At 39.9% G+C, this 12105-nt stretch overlaps 1 protein-coding gene across 6 annotated transcripts in view; it reads right to left on the bottom strand.

The window, feature by feature from the left end:
* Window positions 1-12105, bottom strand: part of RNF17 (ring finger protein 17) — a 510797-nt gene that overhangs the window by 75369 nt on the left and 423323 nt on the right. For all 6 annotated transcript variants that reach the window (XM_033948471.1, XM_033948470.1, XM_033948472.1 and 3 more), the window contains 2 exons: window positions 3727-3846; window positions 947-1027 (listed from right to left, as the gene is read on the bottom strand). In XM_033948471.1, the coding sequence (XP_033804362.1) occupies window positions 947-1027; window positions 3727-3846 (201 nt within the window). The remainder of the gene's footprint in view (window positions 1-946; window positions 1028-3726; window positions 3847-12105) is intronic.

Below are 12105 nucleotides of genomic sequence, written 5' to 3'. Positions count from 1 at the left end.
TGGGAATTTGAAGCCTGAAGGAAGGCCCAAACTTGTGCAGAACCTGATATTCTCTCTCCTGTTTCCTGGCAGCCATATTAGGTGATTGCCAGAGGCTTTCCTATTTTTGTTTTGTGATTTGAATGAAAGACTACTATTTTTGTGGACTAAACCAAGTTATTGTTATAAAGCAGACCCATAAGCTCTCTGGAGAGCTGAGGCCTCATTATTGGAAGAGGCTGAAGAACAGTAAAGAAAAGAAAGGTTAATGCTAGTTTGATTAACTGCATCTGCTGTCTGTTTTGCCTTTTTTTTTGGACTTTGAGAAGTTGCTGTTTGCTTTGCTGGTGGTTAATTGAATGCTACCCAGAGTTCTGACTGAAGTTCATAAAGTATTGAAAGCATTCAGCCACATGTTAATGAACTGAGTAAACTGAACTATTTGTATGAACTTATTGAGTGCTGTGACTTTATTTTGGGTTTTGTTTTTTTATATATTACAAAGACCCAGTCCTGCAGGGTGACTCCAGTCCGGGTCACACGCAAGGGTGTTATTTGGTGTAGTCATCAGGACTTCAGTGAAACCCATCTCTGGGTTCACACTGGTGGCCACAACATATTGCACTAGAAACCGGGTTAGGAGTGATTTTCATTTTCTGCGGCATGCTAACTGAAGGTGAATTTTCAGCTGAAAATTTAGGCTCTTAAGTTTGGCAGAAAATGGGTCCCAAATTTAGGAGTTCAGGTTGTTTTTTTTTTTAGAATATTGGGTCCACAGAGAAACATCAAAAATTCTAAATATCTAATCTGTTTGCTGGGTCCTTGTGCCAGATCTATTATTATGTTGTCTTATTTTCTGAGTATTTATTGTATATTGAAAAATCTTTAAAATAAACAATTACAAAAAAATATCATAACATAAAGCAGTGAAGTTAAAAACCAGTTTTTTTAAGCGTGTAAAGTTTACCTCCACATTAACTTCAACATATCGCTTTGTAAGAAGTTCTCCAAGCAGTTCTATTGCATCAGGTTGCCAAAGGTTTCCAACCTATTTTGGGAGAAATTATGAAAAAATTACAATAATTTTATAGCCAACATTATCCACAAATCTAGATGAGCTACAAATTATATACATAAACCAAAAGCACAACAGATCACATTGATGAAAATACAAACAATATTTATAAAAACACTATTAGCTCGACATGGCAGTGTTTCACCCCCTTGAGGCTGCATCAGGGGCTGAATCACATTTTAAAATTATTAAATACATAAATTAATCTGAGATGAAGAATCATCTGGCATCAACTTTAAAGCAAATTGAATCATGGATGGCTGAATTCAAACTGAAACTCAACTCAGAAAAAACCAAATTCTTTCTGGCAAGTCTGCATGACAAAATCAAAGATACTTCAATTTCCTTGAACAGTCAGAACTTTCCTATTGTCGATTCCATAAAAATTCTGGGACTGACGCTGGACCATTACCTCACTCTAGATGTTCACACAGAGTTACTGGTTAGAAAAGGCTTCTCGACATTATGGAAACTAAGAACCATCAGAAAGTACTTTGATGCAGCATCATTCCGCTTATTGGTGCAATCTTCCATTTTAAGCCTGCTCGACTATTGTAACATCATTTATCTAGGGTCTTTCAAGAAAACCTTTCAAAGACTCCGAATTATACAAAATTCGGTAGTGCGACTTATTTTTGGTATTAAAAAAAATGGGAATATATAACCCCCTACTATCAAAAACTTCATTTGCTGCCCTTGGAAGCAAGAGAGTTGTTCAAATTTGCTTGTCTTTGTTTCAAATCTATTCTAAGTTTGGCCCCCATATACCTGGTTTCCCATTTTAACTTGGATTGTTCCATCAGGCCTACACGCAGAGTACATATGTTTAGCCACCCAACAATAAAAGCCTGCCGATACAAAAGATACCTGGACAGAACTCTTGCTTTCCAAGCAGGTCAACAGAATGGTTGGCTGGGTAACATAATTAAGCACTCCTCATCCTATCTTAGCTTTAGAAAACTAGTTAAAACTAACTTGTTTAACCGATTTGTAACCAAGAACTCTTAAAGCCTTATCTCTGTATTCTACTTACATGTACTCGATGTCCCTACATTGTGACTATTACTCTGACTTTCTCTTTCTCTGATTACCTCTTTAACCTACCTACATGTATTTGATGATTTTCATTATAATTATTTCACTGATTGTCCGCCTCAAACTACTATGGCTTTGGCGGTATATAAGAATAAAATTATTATTATTAATTGTCAAAACCTTGGGAAAATAACAAAGAACAATGAGTTTTATAAAATCTTGCGGGTTGAGATAGTACCACTGCTGGCGTCGGTGTTTAATGAAGCTGTTGAATCCGAGACGCTCCCTAGGCATTTGAATATTGTCCAAATTATAGTTCTGTTGAAGCCGACCAAAGAACCGAATAAGCCAGAATCGTATAGGCCAATTTCATTGTTGAACTTTGAAGCTAAACTTTTTGTGAAGGTTCTGGCTAATTGCCTGGCAGCAGAACTTTCGGGTCTTACTTCGGATCAGCAGGTTGGCTTTGTGAAAGGCCGAGCTATTGCGAAGAACATGAGGCAAATTTTGGCGGCTTTGGAACAGGCGGCCCAGGATCTTCTCTGGTGATCAGTTTTGACGCCGAGAAGGCCTTTGATCAGGTGGACTGGGGTTTTCTGTTTGCAGTTTTACAAGCATATGGCTTGGGACCTTGGTTCATACAAGCAGTCAGTACCCTTTATAAAGATCCTCTGGTGTGGGTTTGAGTGAATGATGTTCTCTCGGACCCTTTCCCAATTTGTAGAGGCACTCGTCAGAAGTGCTCCCTCTCGTCCATGTTATTCATCTTGACGTTAGCCCCCCCCCTCATTTGCGACATTCAGACCAACCCAAAGATATAGGGAATGGTTGTGGGGGTCCATCATTTCAAAGTAGTTTATTTGATCGACTCTAAAGTCTCTCTGCCTATCGTTTTGGGGAGTACAGGGACTTTTCGGGCTTCCGGCTTAATCATCAGAAGTCGGAGGCCCTTGCCTTTCCAGATTCCCTGTGGGTGGATTGGGGACCGGCTTTCCCCTTGTGCTGGGAACATCTTTATTTTCAATATCTTGGTATTCAGTTACTAATGGATGTTAAAGCTTTGTATCACATGAATGTAGATCGCTTACTGACTGAGACCAAACTGCTCTTGCGTCGTTGGATGAATCTTCCTATCTTGCCGATGGGTCAGGTTCTTCTATTTTGTATGATCATCTTTCCTAAGTGGCTATATTTGATGCAAACGCTGCCCCTATTTCTTCTGAAAAAAGCCCTTGTGAAATGTTGGATATGGTGGTGGAGAGGGAACAGAGGGACAGATTGAAGGGGATGCAAGGAGAGGTGGGGGGCAAGAAGGGTAAAATGAATAGTTCCTTCCTATTTCTCCTACTGTAAACCGCGTCGAGCTCTACGAATGTGGAGATGATGCGGTATACAAACCTAAGGATTAGATTAGATTAGATTAGATGAATGGTAAATTTTTCCAGGGTTTGTGGTCTGCAAGTGGCTTGGGTCTTCCTTCTTTTCACCTTTATAATTTGGCTTGTTTGCTTCACCAACTGTGGGACTGGCTTTCTGACAGTTCTCAATATACTGATGTTAGAAAGCCTCCAATGATATCAAATCATTAAAGGAAAATATTAACTTGAATAACTACTATGCTTAGCACAAATACTCACTGGTAGTGTCTTAAATAACTGGCAGGGTACACAGAACTGAGGTACATTAGCTTGTAAGGCAGTTGGATAGAGATGACAGTGAGGGATCTTCTCAATATATCCATGGTCTAAATACTGTACCTAGAGAAACAGCAAAAATATATTAGCAGAATCAGATATTCCAATAAATGGCCAAAAAATACAAATCAAAATATTATACTCCCTGATTTCACTCTGCATAGTGCATCCACTTGTATTAGAATTGTACGTACACTAACATGAATGCAAAATAAATATCAGTCAGGTATTCTCCATGGACAGCAGAATAGAAGTTTTCACAATTTCATTCATTGAAGCCTGGATATCCAAAAACTCACCCTATATGAACTGTAAACTATCAACCTCTGTCAAAGTAACTCTAAATTGTGAAAGAGAAGACTTTCAGTTAAAAGGGTCATTTCTACTTTTCAGTTTTCTCTTGAACATGCTTGTATGACCCTGCAAATGAATTGCTTGTATGACCCTGCTACTCATTAGTATTCCACTCAAATGCCTACAAAAAAAATTATGTAACAAAATTGGTTCCTCTATAAGTGATTATAGTTTGTATTATTTGCCATATGCATATACTCCAAAGTGAGTGTCTTAAAAACTGGCAAAGAAATAATAGTCTGGAATAGCAACTGGAAGATACAGTTTAGATGTACAGATCCAGAAATGCTCCTTATGTGTAAGGTCACTATGCCAGCATGAAGATTAGAGCAGCCTGATTCTATCTAATCTAATCTAAACTTTAGGTTTGTATACCGCATCATCTCTACATTACTGAAAACCATATACAGTATTCATGAGAAAGATTTGCATATAATGGAGGTGACAGGCATACAATTCTACCCCATGCATATTCATTAGGGCTATCACAGGATTGGGAACCACTGCTCTAGGGTATACAGCCTTTCTTCTGATGAATCTTAAAGGGATAATTATTTTATTTATCATCATAGAAAGGAAAATAGGCCATCAGACTGAGCCTCTATTTAAATTTTTCTAAAATAGTCAAGATTCAAATGCTTTACAACATTCTTTATATATAAGATGGAGCGTACATTTGCAACACAAAAAGGATATATGGATAAGTTCAAGAAGATTTGGGGACCATTAACAGATTTTTGCAATGAATGATTTTAATTTTTTTTTTTCCCATAATAAGATAATGGTTAAAGAAGGGAGGGAGAGAAGGGGTAAGGAATTTATTCTCTTTATTATACATTATAAAAAATATATCATAATGAATAAATGATAGTCCTATGAGAAATTAATGTGATAAAGGGAGAGAAAAGGGTTCATAATTAAATAATAATTGATAAAATCATTACAATATATATGTTATATAAATTCATAAGAAAAATAATATAAAATATGGTTTATATAAAATACATTATAGAGATATCAAGTGTATTGTTAAGATAAATGTATGGAAAATTTATAACACTTGTTGATATGTGAAAAAATCAATAAAAAAAACTTAGAAATAAAAAGATTCAAATGCTTTACAACATTCTTTAAATCCTCAGAAAATATACGTCCTTTTAAAAAACTATTAATTTAAATATTCATCTTTCTTTGGTATATTTTACCACCACCATAGAATAAAATAACTCAGCTGCTGGATAGATGTGCAGAGTGAGCTTCAAACCATTTTGCTTTCATTTTCATCTTTACCTCTTGAGCAATGTCAAAAACGAAATAGAATTTGGAAAACCCTACCCCCTAATTCCTACCTTAGTGACTCATCAAGCTAATTCGAAGCTTCCTCAATACAAGTAATAGGGGCACTCTGGCTCTGAAGGCTTGGCACAGACCAGTTCTTCTTTGGTGATGTGACATGTCCTGATATCCCTAACTCACCGCCGATAGATCTATGATCACAAAAAAGGCAACAGTAACACACATGCTACTGTAGTGGGCATGCTCCGTCATTTGGACACTGTATGGATAATACTGCAGTTTTGGGAAAGCCCTCAAGAGTTGTCTATAGTTACCCCAGAACAACTGTTAGTGATCTGTAACATGTCATTAAAATCATCTGTAGTACCTGAAGATTGGAAAGTGGTCAATGTTACGCTGTTGACGGTAAGTCTGACCTTGGTGCCGGGCAAAATAGTGGAAACAATTATAACAAATAAAATTGTGGAACATGAAGATAAACATGTACTCTGCGTGCTGTCCAAATCTCTGAAGCATTTCTATCATTCAGCTGCATCTTTTTATATTTGTGTCTTTTCAGGTCCCAGGTAAGAAGTGACTCATACATATAGGATTATGGGCCCTCCCTTATATTCTGCATAATACAATTATCGCCATCAATTTAATGAGACAGAGTCAGCATGGGTTCAGTTGAAGGATGTCTTGCTTCATCAATTTGCATGATAAACTTTGAAGGTGTGAAAACATGTGGCTAAAGGCAAGTTGGCTGATGTAATGCACCTAGATTTCCAGAAGGCTTTTGACAAAGTTCCCCATGAGAGGCTCCTGAGAAAATTAGAGTCATGAGAAATGAGGCAATGTTCAATTATGGATTAAGAACTGGTTATTGGATAAACAGAGGGTAGGATTAAATGGCCATTTTTCTCAGTGGAGGAGGGTAAATAGTGGTGTGCCACAGGGATCTGTGCTGGGACTGATGCTATTTAACATTTATAAATGATCTAGAAATTAGAACTACGAGCAAGGCAATTAAATTTGCAGATGACACTAAACTGTTGAAAGTTGTTAAAACACATGCAGACTGTGAAAAACTGCAGGAAGACTTCAGGAAATTGGAAGACTGGACGTCCAAATAGCAGATGAAATTTAATGTGGACAGATGCAAAGTGATGCACGTTGGGAAGAATAATTCAAATCAAAGCGAAGGATCTGGGTGTCATCATAGACAATATGCTGAAGCCTTCCACCCAATGTGTGGCGGCAGCCAAGAAGCCAAACAGGATGCAAGGAATTATTAGAAAAGGGATGATTAACAAGACTAAATGTTATAATGTCGCTGTATCCCTCAATGGTGCGACTTCACCTAGAGTACTGCGTTCAGTTCTGGTCTCCTTATCTCAAAAAAGATATAGCAGCACTAGAAAAAGTTCCAAAAAGAGCAACCAAGATGATAAAGGGGAAGGACTTCAGAGGTTAGGGCTCTTTAGTTTGGAAGAGAGACGAGAGGAAATATGATTGAAATTTACAAAATCCTGAGTGGTATAGAAAGGGTACAAGTGGATCGATTTTGACTGCATCAAGATTTACAAAGACTAGGGAACAATCAAAGTTATAGAGTAATACTTTTAAAACCAATAGGAGGAAATATTTTTTCACTCAGAGAATAGTTTAACTCTGGAATGCATTACCAGAGGATGTGGTAACAGCAGTTAATGTAGCTGGCTTTAAAAAAGGTTTGTTTATATCCTGCCTTTATCAAGGGCAAGTAATACTTTTACATACAAAATAATACATTACATTTAACATACTGATCACATCAACACAATCATCGCTCTAACCAAATACATACAAAATATAAAAATACAAGTAACATACAAATTGTTTCAACAGGAGTTTCTCCCAAGGCAGATGTCGGCTTCAGGCGGTGCGGAGGCTGTTGGCGCCTGCAGGCCGCGGTGTCTGTCGGCAGCTGCAGGCCGCGTCGGCTTGAGGCAGCTGTCGGCGGAGGGCAGACGCGAGGTAAGGGGTGCTGCTGGACAGGGGAAGAGATGGGGGGGAGAAAAAGGAAGGGAGGCCTACTGCTGGATGGGGGAGCAGGAAAGAGGTGCTGATGGACAGTGGAAGAGACAGGGGAAGAAAAAGAAAGGGAGGCCTACTGCTGGACAGGGGGACAGGAAAGAGGTGCTGCTGGATAGGGGGGAGATAAAAAAAAGGGAGAAGGGCTGCTGCTGGATAAGGTGAGCAGTGAAGGGGTGGTGGTGAACACAGGGAAGGTAAAAGGAAGGGAGAATGGGTGGACAGCCGAAGAAAAAGAAAGACAGAAATACAGAAAGCGGCTAAGGAGAGAGAGAGAGAGAAAGAAATAAGACAGACACACACACATATATTCTAGCACCCGTTAATGTAATGGGCTATGAGACTAGTCAGACTATAAAATTGCTTATGATATACAAGTCGCTGCCATGACGAGTATCATTAAAAATCAATAAAACTAAACAGACCATGGAATACATCAGTGACCCATACTCTGCACTCGACGTCGATGACTGCTGGAAATTCATGGATAAGGGCAATGATATGCTTCTGGTGCTGCTGGATCTCAGCGCGGTGTTCGACAGTATTAACCACCCTCTCCTGATTGAATGGCTCTCTGAAATTGGAATTCGAGACACTGCAGTACAATGGTTCAACTCCTTCCTGAATAATCAATCCCAAAGCGTTCTGTTCAAAGATGCGCTATTGAATCCGAAACTGATCAAATACGGTGTTCCACAGGGGACTCTATTATCCCACCTATTATTCAATCTCTACATTAGACCTGTCCTAGACACAGCCCACAAATACCAAATACAGATTAACTCCTTCGCTGATGAAATCCAACTATACCTACCACTAGGAGAAACCCTTGACGCTCAGATCATGAAACTCTTAAATTGCCTCTCAGAAAACAAAAACTGGATGTCCGTCAACAAATTATAACTAAATGCCTCCAAAACGGAACTCCTTTGGGTCCGCAAAGAACACTGCTACCGTGCCAGGCCCTCGCTGCACTGGGACTCTACCATAACTGCAAAAGACCAAGTGTGCAGCCTAGGAATATTCCTTGACTGCAACCTATCAGTTTCCAACCATATCTCTCAGGTGGTATCTTTCTCATTTTACTACCTGTGGCAATTCTGAAAAATAAGGAACTACTTTTCAGAGTCTGACTTCACACAAACACTCTATGCCTTAGTACTCACCCACATGGATTACTGCAATGTGCTATTCAACTGTCACATGGCGAAGAACATATGACATTTCTAGCATGTACAAAACGTGGCAATCAAGGCTGTGCCCTTCAACGGCCAGACGATGTTCCTATTCCCACTTCATTCCAAACCACTGAAACTAACTGCCCCCACAGATCAGATCCCTTGAAGGACTCCTCAACTTTAGGAAAGCAATAAAAACATACCTTCACCCAACTTCCCTGCCCATGACCGATGGCTTACAAAGAAATGTATATTGGTACTTAGAGATCCTGGTATGTGTCACATTAGGATAAAAACTTGTATTCAAAAATCTTGCACTAACTATGGCAAATTTAACCTGTAAACTGTATGTTATGCATAGCCCCAGGTACGTTAGATAGATTGTGAGCCCGCCGGGACAGATAGGGAAAATGCTTGAGTACCTGATTGTAAAACCGCTTAGATAACCTTGATAGGCGGTATATAAAATCCTAATAAACTTGAAACTATTGGTATTAGATCCTTAAGAGCATGACAAGTTAGGATAAAAGCATATATTGAAAAAAATTGTATTGTAAGGATAACTATGGCAAACTGTAACCTGTAAACTGTATATTGGCATTAGACACCCTAGTATGTGTTGAGCTAGGATAAATACTTGTATTGTAAAACTTGTACTTTAATTATAGCAAATCATAACATTCTAACTGTATATTATGTATATTTAACCTGTAACCTATTCTGAGCTTTTTGGGGACAACGGGATAGAAAACAAATAAAATAAATAGCTATAGATGGTCTGCCCCCCCCCTTGCTGTTTGTGCTTCCGTTGATTCATCCAACTGAAATAACTAGGGAGAATATTTGGATTGTGGTGGACTCTATCCAGAAAAAGTTATTTCTTTATTTGCACAATTTTTTGAAGTTAGTGCTTGTCTCAGGCTAAAGATGAACTCTCTCAAGTAGAAAGTGAAATAAATGAAAGATGTCCAAGCTAACTTATTTTTAAAAGCAGAAGTTGAAATTATGTCAGAAGATTCTCTGGATGTTACTGGACTTCAGGAAACTTACAGGGAAATGGCGACCATGTGCCTCAGGCCCTGCCCCCAGGAGGGACCTAAGGCTCCCGGGCCTATTCTGATTGGCCCAGGCGCCTTAGGCCCCACCAGTAGGCGGAGCTTTGGGACGGATGGGCCAATCCGGCCTCATTCCGTCGATGGCTGCCTGCCGGACAGGCGGGTTTGGCTCCCGTCTGTCCGGCCAACTACAGAAAGGTACGGGGAAGGGGGTTGGGGGTGTCGTGGGGGTCGGCCAGGGGGGTCGCGGGTCGGCTGGGGGGGCGGTCGGAGGTTCTTGGGGGGGGCGGTCGTTGGGGGGAGGGGGGGTTTGCGTCGAGGGCAGGAGGGCCTGGGATCCCTCCTGCCCGTAATGTAGTGCAGGGTGGGGTTAGGGGGTCGCCGTGGCCAGGAGGACTTGGGCTCCCTCCTGGCCCGATATTGTCGGGGAGTTGGGGAATCGGCGGGGCAAGAGGGCTTGGGCTCCCTTTTGCCCCGATCGTGTCGGGGAGTCGGGGGGGCAAGAGGGCTTGAGCTCCCTCTTGCCCCGATCGTGTCGGGGGTGCCAGGGACCACACGGAGTCACCCACCGTACCACCCGATTCGGGTAAGCGCAGGTATCGGTGGGTGGCTTATTTGCGGGGGGGTGCCTTATTTTACATTTTTTTCTAAAAAGGGGGGGCTGTCTTATTTGATGGCCCTGCCTTATCATCGGGGAAACACGGTAGAAAAAAAAAAAAAAATGAACAGTTAAGTCCCAGTTTTTGCAGCTGAGACTCTGCCCTCTCTCACTGTAAAATTAGACTCTACTTAGTCTGTCTTTAAATTTAAAAAATGTGTGTTGTTTTAAAAAACAATTATGTTTTTAGATGTATCTAAATAAAAATAATAACCAAAAATTTATCTTTTTTTATGTCATCTTAGCATATTTTATGCTACAGAACGAATTATTTTTTTTAACATGTATTGTTATGGGAAAACGCGTTTCACATAACGAACTTTTCGCATAACAAACTTGCTCCTGGAACGAATTAAGTTCGTTGTGTGAGGCACCACTGTAGTTCTAATTTTACTCAATTTGTAGGGGGTCCTGCTGCGCTAGCCGCTAACACCTGCATTTAGCAGGCGTTAGTTTTTTAGCCGGCCACGGGGGTTAGCACGTGATGAAATGTCTGACGCGCTAACCCCACTAGCGCGGCTTGATAAAAGGACCCATAGATTGAGTAATGGCAGTAGTTTTCAAGGTTCTGTATACAGTTTGTTCCCATTGTTTATCAGATATTACCATTTTAAGCTCATGAGACCATGTAGAATCAGTTCCACCAGGCCTATGAAATTTATTGTCATGTAACACTTTATACCAAGCCGATGCGGCACCTTTCTTAAAGGATATTTTATTAATGAAATCTAACAAGTTTGGTGTTTTGTCAGCAAACTGTGAAGTTTTGATAATGGCCCTTATACAATGTTGAAGTTGCATCCATTTAAAAGTTTGGTTATTTGGTAGTCGATATTTATCCTGCATTTCTAAAAAGGACATCCAATCAGTAGCAGATCATAGCTGTCGTTCCATAAAGACATAAATGTTGTACTTGACCAAGCAACCTGAAGAACAGAATCAATCAATTTAACTGCTTGAGAGGCGCTACAAAGTAGTCTGTCCTTATATCTTTGCATCTTTTCATTAAACAAAAGTAGATAATTAAGAGGGAGGGTAATTATTCCAATTGTAGATTATGGCTTAGATCCAACTGGGCTGATCTGATGAAAGATTGCAAGACTTTATAAAACTTAGGCTAGTATTTTTTGGTACTGTGAATCTAATCTGAGACACTGAATTAATGATTGAATAAGTGACCTTTCTTCTCTTTTGAAATCATTCCTCATTCTATATTGGGTTTCCTTACTATTGTGGTCTAAAATATTCTATTTCCTATGGCCATTGGATATATGAATGTTTTTCTTTACTTTTTTGTTTGCACGGTTTCAGCAAAGGCAGATCTTGTTTGATGAACTTGCTGCACTTCTTTGAGGGAGTAAACAGGCATATAGACAAGGGCGACCCGGTTGACATTGTATATCTGGATTTTCAGAAGGCGTTTGACAAGGTTCCGCATGAACGATTACTTCGGAAAACTGCGAACCATGGAATTGAGGGTGAAATACTCACATGGATTAAAAACTGGCTGCAGCATAGGAAACAGAGAGTGGGGGTAAATATACAATACTCGGACTGGAAGAGCATCACCAGTGGGGTGCCACAGGGCTTGGTGCTTGGACCCGTGCTCTTCAACATCTTTATAAATGATCTGGACATAGGTACGACGAGCGAAGTGATTAAATTTGCAGCCGATACGAAGTTATTCAGAGCAGTGAAGACACAGGGGGATTGCAAAGATCTGCAA

This window comes from Geotrypetes seraphini, chromosome 6 (assembly GCF_902459505.1).
Source record: "Geotrypetes seraphini chromosome 6, aGeoSer1.1, whole genome shotgun sequence".
Classification (NCBI taxonomy): Eukaryota; Metazoa; Chordata; class Amphibia; order Gymnophiona; family Dermophiidae; genus Geotrypetes; species Geotrypetes seraphini.
Note: the sequence above shows the minus strand (reverse complement) of the source record. Positions and strands in the feature narration are given on the sequence as shown.